A 24924-nucleotide genomic window follows, 5' to 3' on the forward strand; every position below is an offset into this window, starting at 1 on the left:
AACTAATGTTGTGAACTCTGAATGACAACATACAGTATTAAATTTTATGCACTCATCAGTCTAAAATACATATAAATATATACATTATATATAATATATATACTTTGGTATACATGGTACTTTCTTAAATTGTAGCCATGAATATAAATGCCTAAAAAAATTGAGATGAGATTTTCTTTAAAAATTATTTTATTCAGAACTTCTGCAGATGTATTTAATTTTTTATTTTCGTCAAAAAGATAACGAAATTTCATAATTGTAAAACACTTAATGTTTTTTTTTTACAATAAATAATAAGCATGGATTTAGATGCTTAAATTGAGATGAAAATGTTTTAAAAAATTATATTCAGTACTTTTACAGATAAATTTACTTTATTTTTGCCAAAACAACTGAATTTCGTAACTGGAGAGATAATTTGTTATCCGAGATTTTAATACTACTTAATTTTATTTTCAAGGTGCATAAGTGTTAGATTCGAATAAATATATTTGTAAAAAAAAAAAAAAATTCTATTTCGTTTAAAGATACGTTTTTAAATGCTTTACTTATACTAAACTGATTAAAAAAAACTTCTAAACTAAAGAATAATTTGATGATGAAAAGCAGAAGTGAAATAATAATCAGTAAATTATTTTGTTCTGTGGTAACGTTTTTGTTTTAGGAAAAAAGCTCAATAGAGATAAAAAAAAAAATCAGATACTATCATTATTAAAAATGAATTTTTACATGTCTTATCATTGGATAAAGGAATATTATAGTTGTGTGCAATTTTTTTTTCAATTCTCCCAAAAACTACCTAACACAATGTGAAATATATCAGAAATAAAATTAAAATTATTTAGCTTGAGCTTTTGACTATATAATTTTTGATGGTGAAAATCCAAGATCATAAAAAAAAGGTATGTTTATTATTTAAAGAAAGTATGTTTATGTAATATAACAATATGGTCTGCACTAATTAGCATTCTTGAAATAAACTAGATAGACACTTAAATGTGAAAATCCGATCATTAGAGCAAACATTATTAGGGGTATTTTTATATATTTATTATTTTCTTTTCACATTGTACAGAAAGAGCTGATAAACAATTTGCATGTACAGAAATGATCAAATGTAACTATCACACCTAAGCAATGATGTCACTGAAATATATAAATAGAAAGAATTTGATTTTATCTCTACTTTTGTTAATAACTCTACTTTTTGTTTCTGTTGGTTTGTTAATTTTTGTTTATTGTTGACTAGCAGCGATACTTTTAAAGTAAAATATTTTCACATTCTTCAGCACAAAATGAATTGCTTCCTTAACTTACCACTGAATTTCAATAACATTAAAATTCTTCAGTCAAAGATTTTTTTCTTCTTCGATAACTAGCATTTTATGAACGGTTACCCAGCAACGGACTTGTTTTGGAAGCAATCATCTCTAAACATCTCAGAGATTTATTTGTGTTACATAAGTATACAACTAATTTTGGTACGAAGAATGAATAAATTCTAAATGGCAACATGCCTCATCCTGATTGATATAATTTAAAAAAAAAACTATATACTTTGTGTTTATGATCTTCATCTGGAAAACTACAGTATAACAGATATTTTATTTATAATCTCACTATTCTGTAAAACACTTGATTCAGCAATACAAAAGACAAATTAAAAATAAGAAACTTTTATTTTTCTTAAAACATAACAATGTATAAATAAGTAATATCACATTGCACCTGGGCAAGACATAGATGCTTATGTCTTTTACAATGAATTAAATAAATAAAAAAGTGTATAAATAATATTTTAAATTTAAAAATACAGATAAAATGATTAAAAATAAAACAATAAATGACGGCAGACAAACAAGCTTTACAAAACAGAAATTGATGATCAATTCAATAAAATTAAAATTAGTACATGAGCATTAAAAAATCTGAGAATATGGTGTTAATGACTAGCATTATACTCAGACTCATTTATACAATTAAATTAATGAAACTGGAATTGAATTTTTCACAAAAGATGAAGCAACCCCAAAAGCAGAAACCCCTGAATCGATCTGCAACACAATGCAAAAGTCTAAAAAGCCCGTGATTAAATACTTATATTTATTCATTTTTTGTCTACAAGGCAAAATAAATCTGAGGATGTATTAATTCTGCTGCTGAGGTAGCAACTATAAATTATTATTAAATAAAGTAGTAGTTTGATTTTATAAATAAAGCAATGTATATAGCATATTTAATAATCTGATTCTTCGATTTTAGAAACATTAATTCCTGCAAAAACAGTCAATATCAAAGTATAAAAAAGAAATAAGGTATACAGAAAATGTACACTGAAACCATTTAAAAGAATGTTAATGATTTCAGATAGTTTACAAACTGTCAACTGACAGTTCGCAAAACTTTGCTTTTTATGATTGAGAAGAATTTATAAAGTTATTTTAAAATAAAAATCGAGCAATAAAAAAATGCAAACTTATCATAATACATAGATTGTAATAATTGCAAAGTACAAAAAGATTCCTTGGCATGAATACCATAAATCAACACAATTTCATGAAGACAAAAACATTTTCATAATATTACGTCACAATGACAGATAATCAGATAGGACCATCCATAGTTCAGATTATGATTTTTATCAGATAATAAATGAACTGTAAAATAAAAAAAAAAGGTTAAGTGATATTTTATTGATTTTGGGGTTTGATTATTTTATTAATTTTGGGGTTTGATTATTTTATTGATTCTTTACTTGTAACATTGCTGTTTTTCGAATCCATGAATATACCTATAAACTTTCACTAAATATGTTTTTTTTTAAAACTAGATTTTTAATTACCAAATTCAAAAAGCCACTTGACAAGAAATTATTTTTTAACTACATTTACAGTACCTTCTTTTGGTGCAAGGCAAGAATGAATCTTGAAATCGAAATTTCTACCATTTTTTTTTTACTAGATAATAAATTTTTTTCTGTAGCTCTGCTCCTGATGACAATGCACATTTCCATACTTTCTTGCTCACTAAAAGCAGAACTTATAACCATGTGATCAAGAAAGGGAATTTATGGGCAATTGAAATATCAACGACTTTCAGATAAACTAGATCGCTGAAATTTTAATTAGAGCTTTGTACTAGATGACAGTACAAGCTAACCAAATTTATTGCCTATTTTATTGTCCATAAACGGAATTTATTATCAAAGTACAGCCAAGAGAAATTTATTGCAAATTAAGTTGGACCACTTTCCATCTAGCCCGAGCACTTAAAACTGTACTGAAGTTCTGTCTCAAAAACAAGGCAAGTTTCAAATGTTTTCTGATCACTACAATTAGATCTTATCGTCATATTATCGCCAACGGGAAATTATCATAGGTAAAAATTATATCCACTACTTATTTTCAACAAGAGCTCTGCGCTGAATGACAGTACGGGTTCCAATTATTTCATAGTCATAAACGGAATCAGTCGCCATAGTACCGTCAAAAGAAATTTATTGCAAATTAAAATGATGTATAGAAAGCTTTATGATTTATAGAAAGCTCAGTTATTGTACCAACTGCAGGTTGCATATCTGAAAACATTTTGAAAATTCTAAATTAATGACACAAAACTTATTTTCATCAAAAATGACTTATTGCTAATGCTGCATTGTTAATAAATTTAAATTGCATTCAAAATATCATTGTACACCTCAAAATTAAACATGAACTATGCAAACACTAAAAATATTTATTACAAATATTATTACTATTTTTTGTCAAAAATTAGTATTGACAGGCATTAGCTTGAAAAAAGATGAGGAACACACATTAAAATACATAAAATAGGATAAAAAAATGTATATGAAAGACAATTAAGATGAGTGCTGATATATTTTCTTGAGAAATCTTCAGAGGAAGGCATTGGCTCACATTGGGCTGTCTGGCCAACTATTATGATGAAGCAGATATATTTTTATTGAAAAAGTTTAAGCATGAATTTAAATACTATGGATTATTAATTAGAGGACTATGAATAAGAGGATCAACAGGGTCAGATAATATTGCATAGTATTAGAAACATATACAGTTTAGCTTGGAAAACAGAATATTAAAAATAAATTTTTTTTTATTTTGATTATAGCAAATTGCTACTTAAAATATCGATGATTTGTGTAGAAAAACGGGCTGTAGAAACTTCGGTTCAATTGGCAGAACTCATAATTATAAAAAAATTATCCTATAGAAAAGCAATTTTATAAAAACCAGTTTGCCTTAATTGTTATCCGAGGATAAATAAAAAGCTTTATTCATTTAGTTTGTATACATTTTGTAAAGAAAATGGAAAATCATCAATGAAGTGTTAATTTTAAAATTATGAACACTTTTTCTTTTTAGAAATTTTATAGTTTTAAATTTTTTATAGAAATTTAAAATAATTTATATTTTTTTAATTTCAGTTCAAATGAACATAACTTCAGTTTAATTGTCACAACATATAACTATACAAAAATAAATTATATTAATAACAAAAGTAAAGCAATTTTGCAAAATCTAGTTTGCCAATACTTAGGCTCAATCTTTTTCAGAAAATAAATATAAAGCTTTATTTAAATAGTTTGAATGCATTTTGTGAAGTTTAAAATGGAAAATAGTCAAATGAAGTGGTAATTTTAAAATTATCAACACTTTCTCTCTTAACCTATAGAAATTTCATTTTTTAGAATTGTTTATAGGAATTTGAAATAATTTATCTTTTTTTAATTTTAGTTCAAATGAGTATAACTTTGGTTGAAAACACATAATTCGATAAATAATATATTAGTGAATGAGCCCCAATTAAGCCACTTTGAAACATTATAATTTCCATCAATTGGCCTAATTCTTTATCAATTGATGTTAAAGTTTTAACTAATTTCATACATTTTGAGAAGTGCATCAAAAAGTTCAAATAAGTATAACTCTGAAAACATATAATTCGACAAAAATAAATCAGTGAATGAGTCCCAACTAAGCCACTTTGAAACATTATAATTGACATCATTTGACCTAATTCTTTATTAATTGATGTTGTTAAAGTTTTATTTAACTAATTTCATACATTTTGAGAAGTGCATCAAAAGTTTTTGGCAGAGTAATTATTTTTCAACGTCTTATAGATAATTTTTTTAAAAAAAAATGCTTTAAAAGGAAATAAATAAACAGTATAAAGAAAATAAATAAACAGTAAAATTGTGGATACTTTAAGGAAAAATTTCACATCTGTATGTAGTTTTAGATACATTCATTTGAAGTCAACATTTTGCCAACAAACTTCAAGATGAACATGTAGGCATTTACTTAATGGATAAAAATAGTGTAGTACATAAAAGTATTCAGCACTATTAAAGTACCACAAGATAGGTTTTTTTGGCATATAAATTGAGGATTAGTAACAAGGATGTTTACATAATACCCATCATTTTACCAATACCATTTCAATTGTAGTTTGTCTTCGGTATAAAACTGGTAAGAAATTCTTCAAATATGCTCCACTTTCAACAATAAACTATGGAGCACAACAGAACTTTCATCCTTGATATACCATTCAGCATCACTACTATCATCAAAACATTCTGGAGATCCATGCTGTGGATGCTCAGTTCCAAAAGAACCAGGTCGAATAAAAACTTTAAATGAAGCTTTTGCCTGGTATTTTTCTTTGGTTTTAGAATCTAAAAACCTATAAAGAAAAAGGCATACTTATATTCAGTGTGTAAAAGATTTTTAAAATTAGATCTATAAGATAGAAATCAGCAAAAAATTATTTTCTTATTATCGAACAATAGCTTTAAAAACATCTTTGTAGTGATTTGCATATTTGAAGCTCTGTAAAATTCTTCTAAATCGTAAAGATTTCTTCTAATTTGAAGGTTTCTTCTATACCCGAAGGTTCTTTCCAACCTTCATCAAATCTAAAGGTAACTCAAGAGAGAATATAGTTAACCCGTCTTATATACTAGTAAATTTATGTTTAATAATCATAGTGGTAGTTACGCCACACACATATTATTAAATTTTTTTATTTATATTTTGTAGATTAGTAAATTCAAATTAAATATTTTTAAAAATAATAATAGTTTAACGTCAGCAATAATAATAATGAATAAAGTATTTTAGTAGTTTTCAGTACTTTATAGAATGAATAAAAAATTACTTTTTTTAAGAGTAATTTTCGTAAAACAAATTTTTTTATTTATATTTTGTAGATTAGTAAATTCAAATTGAATATTTTTAAGAATAATAATAGTTTAAGGTCTGCATTAATAATTATGAATAAAGTATTTTAGTAGTTTTTAGCACTTTATCAAATAAATAAAAAATTACTTCTAAAAGTAAGTAACTAATGAGATAAAACAGTATTCCCAATCAATTTCAGAAAAAAAATTCCTGGACTTTTCCAGTTAAATCAAGAAAATTTTAATGAAAATCCAGATTATATTTTATCTATAACATGTAATTTTTATCAGAAAACTTTGATTCTTTTATTTCTAATGTCAAATATTAGATTCTTTGAGAAAACAGTATCCTTGAATGAGAATAAAAATATGGAAGTTTCACAAATATGTGAAATTTTAACAACAAATAATTTAAGATGTTAGAAGTTATTTAACTTGAATCTCAACAATTGAGTACTGTTACTGACAATTCTAAGACAGAATCATTTTCCAGGAATGATGTAAGAATTTTCCACTTTTTTTGTAACAATTACAACTTTTCCTGACTATTCCTTACTTTTTAGAGTGAAAATAAAATTCTCTGACAATTCCAGGTTTGTCTGTTGTCCTTCACCCATGGGAGCCTTGTAAATATATTTAAAATATAAATCGATAAACTTGTAAATCAAAGTTGTTTTTATATGTTTCATAATTAAAAAATAACAATATTTTTTTTTTTCATTTTTATTTTTTTATTTCCAATGGCAGGCCAATTCAAAAGAACAAAAAGGATAAAATAACAAGAAAAACAAGGCAAAAAGAGATAAATAGAATTGAATGCATAGTGACATGCTTAGCCCATATGGGCCCTAGCCTCCCAGTAGCGTCCACACATAGTAGTGGAGATGAGCACAGGACAGACGGAAATATGGGGCAAGTCCCTGTCCTCCCCAAGGTGACAGAGCTTTCATTTAGGACAGTCAAAAATGTTTATGCTAAAAAGGTGTTTGGCCAGACAGTCATGGCCCGTTACAAGTCTAAAGAGAATGACTGCCTTAAACCTGGGCTGATTTGGGATAGTTAAAATATGGTTGAACCAGGTTTTGTGTATATTGCTTTTACGGAAATTCTCTGAGAGCATGTTCCGGAATTTGTTTCGAGCCAGCAATTCAAATGAGTGTAGAGAGATGGAGCAACGAGATGCTTGGGCAACAGTTGTTCCTTTCTTGGTCAAGAAATCAGCTTTTTCATTACCCCAAATCCCACAAACACAAAGCATACAAATCCCACAACCCGCAAAAATAACAATATAAAGCAATACATATTATAGACACATAAGTTCATCAGAAAGTATTTAACTATCGTAAATTTTTTTAAAACTTAATTATTGAGAAAAAAAACTTACTCAAAAGCTTTAGCAAACTTGGATGATCCAGCATGCACTATTGATGGCGAAATCATTACATAATTGTTATCAAACTTAACACTTTTTCCTGGTGATTTCTTTTCACTTTTAAGACTAGAACACACTGAAAATTAAATAAAGGTATTAATAATAAAAAAAAATTAATGAAATGTTTTTGAGTATAGAATGATTAAAGTGAATTTTAAGATTTTGTAAATAAATTTCAAAAACAGCATAATTTGAGGTAAAAAGTTAGATATAGAAAGCATTGATATAAAAAGCTTTGTATTAAAAATGATTTAAGGTTTAAGGGTCAAAAATGAGTTATAACTTCTAAAGATATAACTCAAATGCATGCATTGTTGAGTAGAGTTTGTCAATATTCATTTAGATGTAATTTTCATACCTCAGATTTCCATTTTACTCTTCAATTTTATATTAAGTTTAAATACTTATTGCAAATTTTTTGTTAAAACTATTAGTTTTTCTTCACGCTATTATAAAAAGAAAATCCCTTTAAAAATCAATAGATTGAATTATTTATTATAACTGCATGAACAATGAACATAATAGACTTCTGTAAATATATCAGTGATAAATCTAGAGAGAGTGACACAACAACCCTTTTATATATCCTGAATACATTTTGATTCAGGTTGAATGAATAATTTATTATGATTAATTATTAATTAATTATCAGGACATTGATTTTTAATTATTCCAAAATATTGACAACAGCTGCAACTGCTTAGGGAGTAGGTTTTGCATCCTGAAAAATAAAAATAAAACAAGCTTCACTTGCAAAAAAACATTAAGTTGACTTCTCTAGATTGTCCTGGGAAAGACCAAGCACACCCCTTTTCATGCTAACAATAATGCTAATTTTATTTAATTTTGGCCACACTGTAAAATTGTGGGAAAAAAAGGTTCATAAAAAATTGAGTACAATATATTTTATTAGCAAGTTTTTTAAAACTTTATCGAATTCTAATTAACCAGTATGAAGAGCAGAAAAATTGAAAAATAATGTGGAATAATGATTTAGGTTAAATATTCGACCAAAATTTCCAGAGGGTTTGATTCACATTAATAACGTGTCAGTTATAAATTAGCGAAAATTTACGAATTTAATCTCTGTTTTAAGTTCACTCCTGGATTTTAAATTTCACTCCTCAAAGATTAATAGAGGCGAGAAATTACTCACTTAAGTTTTTTTTTTTATATATAACACTGGTTGTGAGGTGACAGTATGTAGCAACAACGAGAAGAATGGAACTTCCAACTTTCTAGAATGCACTGCAGTGTGTTAAATCTATCAGTTAAAGATGTTCCGCGATAGGCCTATCTGCTTTATGAAGCATCACTACAACACTGACCCTATAGAGAGCAGGGTGAAGGAATGGTTCAGCGTGAAGCCATGCCGGTTTATATGGTCGTGTGTTGCTAGTGAAGTTCTTTGCCCTAACACAGGAAACTTGAGTAACATTTGAACTGTTGAATGTAGCTTAGTTTGTTAAACTAGCAATGCTATCTAATGCAAAAGATGAACTGTACTACAGTTTGTTGTTGGTGTCACAGGAGTCGTATGTTGTTGCAAGAGAGATGCATGGTGCTGCCATCTATTACTGTACAAGAAAATTACATGTTTCTTTAATTAAGGTTCATCAACAGAAGTAAGAGTATGTTAGGACAGCATGCTGAAGGGCAGAAATCCTAATTACACAGCATTGTGTTTTTTCTCTCGGCTAAAAATGATTGAACGGCGATCCACTAATTGTTTTACGAAATATAGCTAAGTTGGTTACTTTAATCCTGCATTTATTACTAGTTGTAGCATTTTTAGTAAAGAAAATAGAAACAAAAGTAAATTAAATACAAGTATGAAAGGATAATTTTTTTTTTTTATCATTCTTTGATAAAATTTTTTATGAATTCCCAACAATATTGCAAGCAATTCTTTTTTTTTTAAATAAAAAAAGAAAATCTAAAAACATTGAAAATCGTTTAGGTTAAATATTGCTTTGAATATGTTTAGAAAACATATTTAATTCTTCTACTTAAGAGCCTGAGATGTCAATTACTAGCAAAGATCCAGAAAAACTGGTCAGACAACAGTTAATCCACAGTTATTTTCACAATTCACCATTTATTTACTGAATCTGAAGAGAGGAATGGATTGTAAGAAGCTGCCAAAGCAAGGAATAAAACTCTAGGTCTATAATTTTATGACCAAATTGTTGCCCACTCCCACTATACCACCATTCTGAAAAAGAAAAAAAAAAGATATTAGCTTATTATAAATGAAGAACATACCTGAAGGAAGGATTGATCCTTGCTCTAAAACTTTTCTTAAAGTTCTAAAATTAACAGCATAGTAACCAACACGCCATTGATCTAATTCATTCACTTCATTTTTAGAACTGCATCTAAAAATATTCAACATTGATTATGAGTTTAGAAATTCTTACAGTAAGTAAGAAAAAATCAGTAAAAGAAATTTGAATGACACTTTTTCTTACACTAATGGGAAACAACACCAACCAAATGGTTGTGTACAGTAGTTAAGACAGTCTTTAAGGGATGTTTCTTCCTGTTCTATGTTATGGCATGTTTTACAATAACAAACAATTCCAGATGGCACAAAATATGTATCTAAAAATAATAATTAGATAAAATTTTGAAAACAATTTTAAAAAAAGATTATCTTAAATTATCTTAATTCTTTCAAAGTCAAAATAGTAAAAAAGAAAATTAACATTATTAGCATATAATTTAGTTGAAGGAGAAAAAAAGTTAGTGAATTTCATAAATATTGTGAATTAAAAGACAATTAGATTTTTTTTTGATAACAAATTTTTAAATAAATTAATTTACCATATAATCGTAAGTTCATCTTTAGAATAGCACAAATCTTTTGCATCTCACATATGTTTGATGACGGACTAGAGTTAAGAGATTTTTGAACACCTTGTTCTAAAAAAGAATAAATATAATATTGATACACATACATAAAAAACTCAAAATTAGATTGTGTTGTGTGAAGCAAAGTATTTAAGGGTAGAAATGGTGAATAGGAAGCAAGTGATATACTTTTTAAATAATTTTTTGATATTAATAGTATACATTACAACAATATTATTGAAATAAAATTTTGTATGTTTGTTTTATTTGACTGAATAAAATAAAAACTATTGTCCAAATAGGAACAAATATAGTAGCTAAACACATATCCTAATATAAACTGAACAATTGTGCATTTTTAATGCAAATAAAATATATTATAATAATATTATCAAAATTTATTAGACTTCTATTACGATAGAAGAAAAAATAGTAATAAATTTTTACTTAATATTTTACAGACATAAAATTTTTTATGTTACATTTCGTCTTGTCACAGGAAGAGTAGTAAAGCAAATTCGACTAAACTTAATGGCTACTCTCATAACAAAATAGAAAAAGTAAATAGAATATCAAATGGTTACATTGGGTTTTTCTAGAGAAGAAAAAAACTATTTAGTTAATTCAGAATTTCTTTTAGAATAATATATATTATGACCAATGTTTTATTTTTGAAAAAGTAAAATCATCATCAATTTTACTTCATGTTGCTCTCTTAAATAAGCAAAATTATAAGTTCGTTTCTATTCTATGAATTCTATTCAGATTATGAATTAACATTGAAAAAATAGCTCAAATATTCAACAGCCATGTCAGATCTAAAACAAGCTGTTGTAATATGGTTTTCTTTAATGACTCATGACAAAAGTTATTTCAAAAATGCAGTCCATATTATCTGATTAGGAAAAAATAGAAAAATTTTTTTACTTTACATTTTACATTGATAATTTTTTTTCTTTTCTTCTATAAAGCTGTAGCTTAAACGATGGAATTTTAAGTGCAGTCTTACCACAGTTCAATGAACAAAGAAAATATAAATAATATATGTACATAAAATCTAAATAAACTTGTCACTAAGGTATTATTGCTTTATTTGCATCAAAATGATTTACAATTAAAATTATTGCTAAAATTATTGATCGAGTGGCAAACCAACTTTACAATGCAGAAGTTTTATTTCTTAACATTAACAACATTTTTTAAGAAACATTTAAAAGTTAAAAAATACCAGAACTTTCAGAACATTTTTATAAATTATTATCTGTACTTATCAAAGAAACTTTTTATCCTTTTATTATCTAGAGGAACAAAATTGTGAAAGATTAAACTAGTACATTGCTAAGTCTTCAAAAATTACAAATATAACATGAAAATTATAATTAGTATTAATTAAATTAGAAAATTATTAAAAATTTTAAACTTTTTTTCCTCACAACAGTTTTAAAAAGTAGATCAAATCTTTTAAACATACCATACAAAGATTGAATTCATTTTAGTTTTAATCACTTATTTTTTTTTAAAAGAAAAAATCTGAAATTCATACAATAATTAATTTGGTTTCATTTTTATCAGTTTTCAATTTTTTAAACAAAGCATTACAATTGCAAAATGGTTTGAAAATAAAAAGTACCTACAAACCTACATTTGAAAAAACAATAAATATGTTAAATTATACAGATTGTAAATTTGAATAGGACTGTTCTATAATTTTAAGAAATAAAAATTTTGATTACAAATGACAATCTAAAAAATTATAATAAAAATTAAAAAATTTTCAAACCTTTATATCTTACAAGAAATAATCTTATAAGAATAGTGTTTAAACAAGATTTGTGTATTTTCATATATTTTTTCACTTTCATATATAACATGATACTTTTAAGAAGATACAAAAATTCATAAATGCTTTTACCATTATTTTGAGCATCAACAGACTTTTTATCCTCTACATTAGATAATTCAACTGGTACATAAGGATCAGATGATATTGAGACCTAAATAGCATTTACGAAATATTACTAATTGTAAACACTAAAATAATTCATTTTACAATCAATGAAAGATACGTTTCATATATATATATATAAAACTAAGGGAATATATGCCTGATATATATATTTAACTAATGCTTTATACATATTTTTAGCTAAGGAAGAATGCCTAAAAATAAGAGGTTACTACTAAAAAGTTATTACTACTATTTTTTGAAGTTTTTTCTTCAATTTTTTCACTTCTTTTTTAAGGTTTAACTATATACACTACTATTTAATAAAACCATAGTTTTTAAGCTTACATAAAAATTCAGCAGTAAAAATACAAAATAATGTTTTTTTAATTTAAAAGGAGGCGTAAGAAATCTTTTTATTTAAACTAAGTCAGTTCTTTGAATCATATGTGCTCACTTTTAATTATTATTGAAATAAGGATAAACCATATGTCTATGGAACAGCATATAATGCCTAAAAAGTATAGTATTTCATTTTTTTTTTATTCTGTTGCCATAGCAAACACAATTAAAATGAAGTAAAAGATATTTCCTCTTATTTTTCATTCTATTCTAAAAGAAATGTATATTTTATTGACTCACTATTCATTTTTAGTGAATTAAAGATAAACCATAGGTACTTACTTGTTTACATTTTCCATATACATCAATAACAGCATAAACAGGAACAGTTATATCTACAGCCGCAATGCCAAAATCCTTATTGTTTAAGTATACATGAAGGCAGTGCTTTGAGTCAAGTAGTACACCAATTTTATAACCTTTCTGAATATCATTTAAATCTGGACAGAATTCTGATCTAACCTAAATAAGGATAGAGTTTAGTAGTAGAATTTATATTCTTAATAATAAAATTTAAGTTGAATTTTTCAGCAAAAGTGATTATTTTTAATGTCAGATTATAGGAAGAATTAAATGAGACAATAAATAGAACTTATATTGAAAACTTGAAGCGAAAGTTTTCTGATTTTTAAAGGCTTGCTTTCATACAGGTATATGATCAATTATAAATAATAACTATAATAATAATAACTATAAATGTTCAACTAATAGTTTTAAAATAATAATAAAATAAAAGCTTTTTAAAAGCTATCAACATTATTAATTTGAAAGTTTATTCAAATTATTAATAATAATTTACAGACAAATTAGCTTTTTTATATCATGACATTTATTTTAAAAAAAAATAGTTTAAACTATTTTGTGAAGTTAAATGTATGCAGATAAAAAAAAATGATGTATTTCATTTTTTTTAATACAGTGGGTGATCGGTTAACGAACATAATCAGTTCCAGGACTATGTTCGCTATCCGAATTGTTCGCTAACCGATCATCGATTCACCATAGACTTCTATGTGAAATCGATTAATTCGTTCTGGAGATCCTAAAAATTAAATTTTAAAAAATGTATCATTTCTTAGTAAGTTTTTAAAAAAAATAATACATACATATAGTCTTGCATATTAATCAGTCCTTTTCATTTTTTGCATGTACAAAGAACATGTCCAATGTCGATTGCTTTTTTCTCTTTTTCAGGATTGATTTTAGTCATAATAATAATTATTGAATGACCTTTAAATTCATTGTTAATTCAAGTTTCATTTAGTAATTATCAACACTAAGCACGCTTTAAACATTTCTCCTTTCAGTGATCTTATTTTGTGTGCAAAATGATAACAAATGTTTAATATTAATTTTTTTTCAGGCCGAGAAGTGTTCGTTAGAATTCGTTTTGTTCATTATCCGAATGTGTTCGTTGTCCGAACACAAAAAATCTTTCCTCAAAGTGTTCGTTATCCGAACACAAAAAGCTTTCATGAAAGTGTTCGTTAACCGATTTGTTCGTTAACCGATCTGTTCGTTAACCAATCACCCACTGTATGTAAAAAATATCATATTTTGCCACATCTGAGGTACAGTAAAAAAAAATTATATCATACTTGCATTTCAAATAAATAGAATACAAAAAATTCTGACGATATATATATATATATTTTCAGACAAAAATTTGCAAAATTATAACTGAAAATCTGCAGAAATTAATGTTGCTGACAGTCCTAAAACATATGGTGTAAGTATATAATTCTTAAAGCTTGTTTCACCACTATAAGATTATTATTATGTTGCCTAGACATAAAATTTTGCAACAGTTTTTTGATTCAGTTCTTATCAGGTTAATTCATACAATACTTATCTTTAAAATTAATTTTAAAAATTAAAGAATTTAATATTTATCAGTACCGGCAATCCATTATGAAAAACACAATGACCAGATATTATCCACGTGTTGGATTTCAAATGCAATGCAGACGTCGGAAGTTTAATTTGATCAGGGTTCAGATCAGTTACGCCAATTTGAATACAGCCAGAATAATCAGGCTCAATTTCGTCAATTTGTACCTGTAAAAAATTGTATCAAAAAAACTTTTTTTAAATATTTTTTTTTTCCTTTTGATAATATTACAAGAAAAATAATACTACAACATACTTGAAAAAGTTCTTCATTTTCTAATGGCTTGCATGAGAATAACACTCCATCATTATAGCCAGCTATTCTTACTGCTGACAAATTATCATTTTTTAATTCCACATTTTTGCAATGGATTTTATGAAACAAAGTTAATGCAGAATTAGCATTCACAGGAGTGATACTCTGAAAAAGTATATCAGTTAACAATTAGTCATTTGGTCAAAAAAATACTTAAAAAAAATAGTTATGAATAGTAATGTCCTTTTAAGTAATAAGTGCTCCTTCATAGGTTGTTTTAAAATGTCCTTACTTAACTCTCAATTGGAATTATTTTTCTACTACACAATTCGATGATTTAATATTGTTTAAAATTGAATTTTGGTTCGTTATTAAATATATATAGAACTTCGTATTTTTATTTTAAATGTTTCAGTGATTTAAATAATTTTGAAATATTTAGAAAATTTAATTTTATAATAATCCTCTTAGTTTCTCATTAAAATTTTTTTTAGACTTTTAAACTGGATAAAAATTAATAAGCTTTACAAAGTGCTTAGTTAAAAGTTTCGAAACAACTTATCTCCATCACTTATATAACTTATCTCTATTAATTTTTTCTTATAATAATAATAAATACGTATATGATCCTCAATTCCTCCTTATGAAATTTCAAGAGAAAAAACTTATATATATATATATATATATATATCGAAAATAAAATAATACATTTTATGTATGTCTTTATGAGGAGTTAATAAGTCGTAAATTGGCAATTAATAAAAAAACTTTCGTGGGAGATGGATTCTGGGATGTATTCGGGACATTTCTGAAATTACAGCAAGTCTAAATTTTTATGTTTTATTTTTTTTTAAACTAAAAGACCATGGAAAAATCTCTCATTTACAACCACTTACTATAAAACGTTAAAAATGCCGTACTGCACGCAAAAAAAGAGATAATTTTGAATAGACTTAGACTTAGAGGTTGGGCAGCTCTGACGAGCAGGGCACATCGACCAGAGGTCTATTGTACCCAAACCCTAAAATCATGATTAGCATGAAAGCCTTATGGCTGAAATAAAATTCAGCAAGCACCTTACAGGAACATCTTGCAGTTCCCAGGCATTGATGATATGCTGCCCTAAATGCTTAAATCTTTGAGCAGAATAGACCTCACAATCACAGAGTATGTGTCGTGATGTCTCTTCTTCTAGATGACATCCCCGACAAAGAGAATTGGGTTCTATTCCCATAATGTTTAGGTGTCTCCTGAGGATACAGTGACCAGTAAGAATACCTATGATCTTCCTTATACTGTTTCTATTAAGCTTTAAAAGCGCCTTTTGACGTACACTAGGACAGTCTCGATTCAGCTCCTTAGCTTGTCTCTGACCGTCAGCAGCGCGCCACTGCTCATGGGTGATCTTGCCGTAGAGCTTGAATATGGTTGCCCTAAATGAGGAGGGAGAAATTCCCAGCGCAGGTTCAGGGTGTCAGACTATGGATTTCAATGAACAAGGTTCGAGTAAGAGTCAGAGATCACGAGTTCGAAAAACCTCTGAAAGAGGGAGTTCGAACATTTAAAAATAATTCAAAGACAGAATTTGCATAGTATTAATTTTGAGTGTGTAAGTACTCTCATTATGCAAGTGTTACTTTGTATATATATATATAACAAATCAAGATTGTTTTTGGAGTTCTGTTTCTTTTGATTTTCAAGACTGTATGTATTGAATTCATGTTATGGAGAGGATTGTTTCTCCTTTATGATGTTTAAGTTAAGTTATGATTTTACTTGCTTAATAAAATTTATGATTAGTTAAAAGATGACTTTTTCATTATGCTTGCTGGGCATTTTCCACAACGCACTAAACTCTGCCAGCAAGGTTATGGGCCATACCTGCCCAGCTTAGTTAAGCTTTTGTCGTCTTTGGAAGCAAGTTTATTATAACGCTACTGGGGCCGTTTAGATAGATTGGAGATGGCCGAAAATGACAGCAGTTCCATATTGGGATTTACAAAGCTAAACAGTTTCAATTACAGTAGATGGAAAATAAATATGAAAGTATTACTCATCGATAAAGGCTCTTGGGAATTTGTTGGTGGTACAGAGAAGCCATTACCAACTGATGCAACAGACAGAGACTTACGCTCTTATGAAATGCGAAAAGCTAGAAGTTACTCTACTATATTCCAAGGAATTGATGAGCAGTTTCAACCGCTGATAGCCGACACAGAGGACGGAAAGACAGCGTGGACTATTTTGAAGGAAAACTTTGAACCTACCTCCCGAGCACGGTTAGCCGGACTTATTGATGAATTCTTTGAATTGAAGTTTGATCCAGAGAAGGAGACTATTGGCATTTTCTGCAAGTTAGTAAATGAAAAAAGGAAACAGATTCATGACGCAGGTTTTGAAATGCCAGAAAAGCTCACATGTTTCCAATTAATTAGAAGATTGCCAGCAGATTATGACAACTTAGTTCAAATGCTTTATCGACTAGAAGATAAAGATTTTTCGATTTCTAATGTTGAAAAGGAGCTCCTAATCGAATCTGGAAGGATACAACAAAAGCAGAAAGACAGAGGAGAGGACATAGTCGCCGATGCTTATACTACTTCATCTACTAGAAAGCAAGCCTATCGGAAGTTGAATGGAAATAAAAGCAGTGGTCGCGTCCTGGGCAATGATACAACAACAACAATTATGTGTTCCTACTGCAATAAGAAAGGACATAGTGCAGAAGGATGTTTCCTGAAGAAGAAAACCACGAAACGGAATTCTAAAACTCAAGATTCCAAGGAAACTTTTTACAGTGATTTGACTACGATAAGAGTTGCTGAAATTCGCCGAAGGAAAGACAAGCAGTTTGTTGAATTCCTGATTGACACTGCCAGCACAGCTCACTTCTGTACACAAAGAGACTACTTTAGTAACTTCAAGACTTTGAATCCTAGTCAAGTACTTGTTGGAGATAAAAATAGTAAGTCTGATATTTTTGGTATTGGTGATATACATTTTAATGTTAAAGATAGAGATAAATTTGTTCCCATAAAATTAGAAAATGTATATTTTGCACCCAATATGCGTAGAAATTTAATAAGCGGTTCGAATATGGATTTAGCAGGGATTACTGTAAAATGGGGCAACAACAAAATGACTGTACTTGGTAAAAACCATAATTATTTATTTACAGTACCTAGAATTGATAAATTGTATATACTTAAAGGATATGTTGAAAAAGTGGTAGTAACTAAAGAATTAGCATTTAGTACAGGTCTAGATAGGGAATTGGTTCATAGACGATTTTGCCACTTAAATATAGGAATGTTAAATCATATGAGTCAAAACAATGTTGTGAATGGTTTAGATAATTTGTGTGGTAAAATTGATTCTTGTAATACTTGTAAAATAACTAAATCGACTAGAACTAGTTTTAAAGTAAATCACGGTATAATGACTAAAAGTGTATTAGAGAAAGTACATATGGATGTTTGGGGTAAAAGTCCCGTAAATTCAGTTGGCGGAGCTGAATATTTCGTATCTGTAATAGATGATTTTTCTCGTTATGTTGAAATTTTTACTATAAAACATAAACATGAAGTTTTTAATTGCTTTAAACTGTATTTAGCAAAATATGAAAGACAGTTAAATGTTAAACTTAAATCTGTAAGGTGTGATAACGGCATGGAATTTTGTAATGTAAAATTTCAAGATTTTCTTAGTGAATTAGGTATACGTATGGAGAGAACTTCAGTATACACTCCAGAACAAAATGGGGTAGCCGAATCTTATAACAGAGTAGCTGGAGAGGGAATACGCTCAATGTTAGCCGATAGTGGTTTAAAAGGTAGATTTTGGGCAGAAGCACTGCATTGTTTTGTTCACGTAAAGAATCGTAGTGAACACAAACTACTGGAAGGTAAAACACCGTTTGAAATTTTCTATGGTTATAAACCGTCAGTTAAACATTTCAAAGTATTTGGATCTTTAGCGTATGCTCATATCCCTAAAGTTCAGCGAAACAAACTACAACCAAATGCAAAAGTAGGAATTGTAACTGGATATGCAGTCAGTACTAAAGGTTATAGAATTTACTTGCCTAAAGATAGGAAAACTATAGAAACTATACACGTAAAAATTGATGAAAGTAAAAACGGAGTTAAAACACTATTTGGTAAACCTAGTAATGAAAACTTTTTATTTATAAATCTGAATTCAGACATCAATTTTGATGATAACAATGAAAATGAAATAGATAAGGTTCATGCTAAAACTCCCGATTTAAAATTAAAACCTTTAAAAATAACAGAATGGACTAGAGTTGAGAGACCGCGTAATAAAAGTAGCAGAACAGATGTTTACTATTACCCTCCAGGCGATAAAACTAGATTAAGATCAAACAACCAAGCTAAAGAATATTGTGATAAAAACCAAATTGAGTATGATCATTCTAAATTTTATTTTAAAGCTTTAAGCAAAACTCAAAATTTAACTTCTTCCCATAGTGACACTGATAGCGAAAGTGAAGATTCGCCATCTAATTCTTTTGTAGATAATCAAATAAGTGATATATTTGAAGGTGAGGTATATAATGTAGAAATACCGAAAAACTTTTCTGATGCACAAAAACTACCAGAAAGAAATCAGTGGAATAAGGCAATGGAAAAAGAGTTAAATATTATGAACGAAAGAAAGGTATGGGAAATAGTTGATAAACCTCCCAATGCTAAAGTAATAGGAAATAGGTGGGTTTATGCAGTCAAAAGAGATGAAAACAATAATGTTAAACAATACAAAGCTAGACTTGTAGCACAAGGCTTTAGACAACAGCATGGTGTTGACTTTCTTGATGTATTTTCACCAGTTGTGAATTTTTCAGTTATTAGATTACTATTTATTATTCTTGTGTCTATGTTATGTTGGAAATATGCACAGCTAGATGTGAAAGCTGCATATTTGTATGGAAATCCTAGTGAGGTAATTTATATGAAGCAACCTCCAGGCTTTGAAATTGAAGGTGAAATGAATAAAGTATGTTTACTTAAAAAGTCGATATATGGACTTAAACAATCAGGTAGAGAATGGAATGCTGAGTTAGATGCTATATTAAAATCGATTGGTTTCGAAAAATTTAAATGTTGTAATTGTGTGTATAAAATGAATAACATTATTTTATTAGTATACGTTGATGACATGGAGTTATATTGTAAGACTAAAACTATTTTAGATGAAACTATTAAGTTGATTAAGAGTAAACTTGATATTCAAAATTTAGGAAAAGTCAAATATTTGTTAGGTGTTAACTTTGAGAACAAAAACGGTAATTTGTATTTACATCAAAAAACTTATATTGAAAAATTATGTAAACGATTTAATGAATTACCTAAAACTCATGTTACGTTACCAATTAAAGTAGGTTTTAAATTGCCAAATAAAGTAAATGAAATTGTTGAAAATAAAATAATGAAGAAATTTCCTTATCGTACATTGATAGGGTGCTTATCTTTTATAGCAAATCGTAGCAGACCAGATATTTCATATGCTGTGAACGTTATGTCACAATTCTCGAATTGCTATAATTACCAACATTGGACTGTAGTTGTAGATTTAATGAATTATGTAATAAATACTAAGGAACATAAACTTTGTTTATCAAATCTTAATAATTCTTCTTTGATAGCTTATTCAGATGCAAATTGGGGTTGTCATTTAACAAACAGATTTTCTACATCAGGTTATTTGATATGCTTAGCAGGTATTCCTTTTAGTTGGAAATGTAGCAAACAAAAATGTATTGCATTAAGTAGCATGGAATCAGAATTTATAGCATTAACCGATACGGTTAAAGAACTTTTATGGTTCACAAACATATGTAATGAGTTAAACATAATATCAAAATTTGAAAAACCTGTTTTGTATTGTGACAATCAATCTGCAATTTATTATTGTAAAAATAATGTTGAAAATTTAAAGACGAAGCATATTGATATTAGATTTCATTTTGTGAGAAATTTGCTTAATGAGGGAAAATTCGAAATTAAGTATATTAAAAGTAAAAGTAATTTGGCTGATTTTTTGACTAAGGCTTTAACTAAGACTGAATTAAATAAAATTAAAGGAATTTATTTTGAAATGTTCGATGGGGCCGCATGTCAGACTATGGATTTCAATGAACAAGGTTCGAGTAAGAGTCAGAGATCACGAGTTCGAAAAACCTCTGAAAGAGGGAGTTCGAACATTTAAAAATAATTCAAAGACAGAATTTGCATAGTATTAATTTTGAGTGTGTAAGTACTCTCATTATGCAAGTGTTACTTTGTATATATATATATAACAAATCAAGATTGTTTTTGGAGTTCTGTTTCTTTTGATTTTCAAGACTGTATGTATTGAATTCATGTTATGGAGAGGATTGTTTCTCCTTTATGATGTTTAAGTTAAGTTATGATTTTACTTGCTTAATAAAATTTATGATTAGTTAAAAGATGACTTTTTCATTATGCTTGCTGGGCATTTTCCACAACGCACTAAACTCTGCCAGCACAGGGCCCCAGAAAATTGCACTAGAGCCAGCCCGTGCTGCTTCGTCAGCTAGCTCATTTCCACCGATACCCATATGTCCTGGTACCCAATGCAGGGATACCTTGTTATGAGCGGACAGGTCACAGAGGACCGAGAAGCATTCCCACACTAACAAAGAGGTGAATTTACACCTTGACAGTGATAGGAGATAATTTTGAATAACTTTAATGATCAGATCGTTACGTTTTAGGACTCAACCTTGATGGTTCGAGGGGGTGACTTCAAGTATGCTTAATAATTAGAGAAAAAAACATACTAAGTTACAAAATACTCAAAAACGGTCTCTCTCAGAATAAATAAATATACCTTTTTCTTACAGATTCAGATTTCTGATTCTACAAAATATAGGGGACAATTGGAGAAATATGGACTCAATAGTTTGATCAGGAGAACGTAGAAATGTCAATTTAATGTTAATTTTATTTTTTTTGGTGCATTTCGCAATATCTCGAGAACTTTGAAAAGGAATTGAAATTTTTTTGTCCACAATTGGAAAATTTGTTTATTTAAAGATTATTCAACACAAAAACCAGCTTTTAATAAATATTCCTTATTTTTTATTATTTTATTTAGTAACTATCTGACAAATTTTGAAATGAAAAGTATAAAATGTTTCTACATCAAAATGTAAGGCACAAATAAAAAAAACTACCATTTCTGACTTCTTTTCAATATTTTTCAAATCAGCACTGGACAAAACTTCCTCATTCGGAATTATTACAGAAACACATTTACCATAAACGTCAGCAACAATACGCAGTTTCTAAACAAGAAAAAAAAAACACTATTTAAAAATGACTATTACAGAAACTTTACTGGCGACACATTAATGCTTTAATAAAAACTTTTTGTGAAACAAAAAGTTAAATACTAATAAATTCAGAGTTATTGATAATAAAAACTAATAAATTCAGATCGCAAATTAATAAAGGTTCTAATGGAAGAATAGAGAAAATTAATAAAGTTTCTAATAAAAGAAGAAGAAAAAAATGCAAAATCAGTAAGAGAGAGTTCTTATTAAGTTTATACTTCTAAAACTAAATAATTTGAATTAATTTAATAACTATTTCTTAAAATATAAAGTTAAAGAAATAGACAGTTAAAGAATATACAGTTAAAGAAATAAAATATTGTATTTCAACAAAAAGAAGCAATTTTCATATTGAGCTTAAAAAAACAAACTAAAATATGAGTTAGTATTTTTTTAAAATATGAGTTAGCATTTTTTAAAGTAATGTAGAGTATTATAAAAAGTATTAACTACCAAATAAATAGTTCAAAGAAACTGAAGCGTTAAGAAATTGCTTGATTAAAAACTTTATTCGCTTAAAAAATATACGAATCGGAAATAACAGTTAACATGCTTGAAGCGCTCATTTCAAAGTTTAACTATTAGTAAACTGTTGTGATTAAAAATCGGAAATAACAGTTAACATGCTTGAAGCGCTCATTTCAAAGTTTAACTATTAGTAAACTGTTGTGATTAAAAAGAATTTATGTTTTCTAATAACTTCATTACTTTCACTTACTTTTGGCAAGTCAATTGCAGCAAGTCCCATGTAATTTCCATTCAAGTAAAAATGTAGACTATCATCTTGCAATACTTTCAAGCCAACAGTATGAGGAGGCTAAAAGTGAGCGAAAAATAAAAAAAAAGAATAAATAAGTCAGAAATAGAATATACCTGAACAAAAAGTTTACATTAGTATTCTTTACAATAGTAATGAACAAACTTCCTTAAGAATGTGTCAAAGAAAAAATGAAATTTACCTATCAGGAATATATTTTACAATATTATAAAATAAATTTCACAATATCAGAGTTATGCTTTACAGTATTATAAACACATTCCAAAATATTAAAAAAAGGACAAAAAAAAAAAAAATAAATAATTGTAAAATTTTGTCTCCTTGTTTCTTGTTGAAGTAAAATTTACTATAAAATTAAGCAACCGTCACGAGTAAAATTTTAATGTATGATAATGTAATTATCTTAGTTTTGTTAAATTATTCACAGAAGCTTTAAAGTATTTATCATGTATTAAGAGTGTTTCTTTACGATCTATGTCTATTTCTAACGTTTTCTCAGTAATTACCCCATTTAATACTCTTAGAATCTTGCATTTCCCGTCATAATATATATAAAAAAAATTACTGGTATTTTGTAGTAGTATGAACAAAAATAACAAACAAAATATAAACGAAAAGTAGAATAAAAAAAAGTTTATTCTCAGATGCACAACTCCTGCATTGAAATATGTGAACTGACACAGGGTTCACAATTAATCTACATAAGCTGACAAAAGTTTTTCACGGATTTTACATTGATTTTTGCTTAAATAACACTAAAACAGAAAATATGTTTGAGACTAAAATTGCTATTTAAGTAATGCAATTTTTACAGATCTGGTAAGTGTAAAAAAATCATTGGAGAATGATTTTAATTTTAGAATAATAATTATGTATTTTATTAAATGCTGCGTGTTTTGTTAATAAATGAAAAGCTAACATTAAAAAAATTAAGAGAAAAATAACCAATAGCAATGGAATTTTTGTTGCAAATCAATTGAAAGTAAAAAAAAAAAGTCACTGTTAAATAAAGAGTAGCAAACTAAAAATGAACAAAAAATCTTCATAGTTAAACTTTCTAACATTAGAAAAGTAACTATTGCCTCATTGACAATCCGTATATCTAGTCTTGACATTTAATTAACATTCCAGCAAAAATTAAGATAATAATATTTTATAAAAACAACAAGAACATATTTTTGATTAGTCTTTAAAAATACTTTAAATAAAGTAAGAAAAATAAAGCTTGGCAGGATGTTAAACTATTTTTTGAAATAAATAATTTAAAATAATAAATAATAAGGACATTAATTTATAAATATTTATTAAAAAATTAACAAAACAGAAAAACTGCATGAGTTTTAAAGATTAAATACCTCTAAAAAAGGAAAAGGTAAAGCATAATTTCTATTGACTTCTTTTCCGTTTTTAAACAGGTGAATGTAAGAAATAACCCAAGTATCACAGTTAGCAAGTGAAAAAACATCCGCAGGTAAACTTTCTTGATCCTCAGGCTCATATGTAGTGACCCCAAATCTCAAACAACCAGTGTAGTCACCACGATAAGTGCTAAGCTGTATCTAAGAAAAAGTCTCAAAGTATTATTAAATTGCAAAGAATATTTTTTAAAAAAACTCACATTTGTAGCAACTTTTATTCATAACAAAACAAACTTAAATATATTAAATTACTGAAAATCAATTATTAAAAAAATGAACTTATTTAATGAGCATGGATAATATATTTTAACATTTAATTTTATTTAAAGATCTTACTTTTTAACAGGCTGAATACAGCTTATTTATGAAT

The 24924-nt window shown here is 27.5% G+C and overlaps 1 protein-coding gene across 1 annotated transcript in view; it reads right to left on the minus strand.

Annotated features, from left to right (window-relative positions):
* Positions 1-4429: 4429 nt before the first annotated feature.
* The window catches only part of Neurl4 (neuralized E3 ubiquitin protein ligase 4), a 51067-nt gene continuing 30572 nt past the window's right edge, over positions 4430-24924 (minus strand). The window contains exons 13-24 of the mRNA XM_016052549.3: positions 24492-24695; positions 23077-23175; positions 22200-22310; positions 14981-15145; positions 14734-14892; positions 13117-13296; positions 12400-12481; positions 10461-10559; positions 10106-10238; positions 9900-10012; positions 7587-7710; positions 4430-5706 (exon numbers count right to left, since the gene is read on the minus strand). Coding sequence (XP_015908035.1) covers positions 5505-5706; positions 7587-7710; positions 9900-10012; positions 10106-10238; positions 10461-10559; positions 12400-12481; positions 13117-13296; positions 14734-14892; positions 14981-15145; positions 22200-22310; positions 23077-23175; positions 24492-24695 — 1671 coding nt within the window. The 3' untranslated portion in view covers positions 4430-5504. The remainder of the gene's footprint in view (positions 5707-7586; positions 7711-9899; positions 10013-10105; positions 10239-10460; positions 10560-12399; positions 12482-13116; positions 13297-14733; positions 14893-14980; positions 15146-22199; positions 22311-23076; positions 23176-24491; positions 24696-24924) is intronic.

Source organism: Parasteatoda tepidariorum, chromosome 9 (genome assembly GCF_982258835.1).
Source record: "Parasteatoda tepidariorum strain Cologne lab strain chromosome 9, Ptep-v5.0, whole genome shotgun sequence".
Taxonomy (NCBI): Eukaryota; Metazoa; Arthropoda; class Arachnida; order Araneae; family Theridiidae; genus Parasteatoda; species Parasteatoda tepidariorum.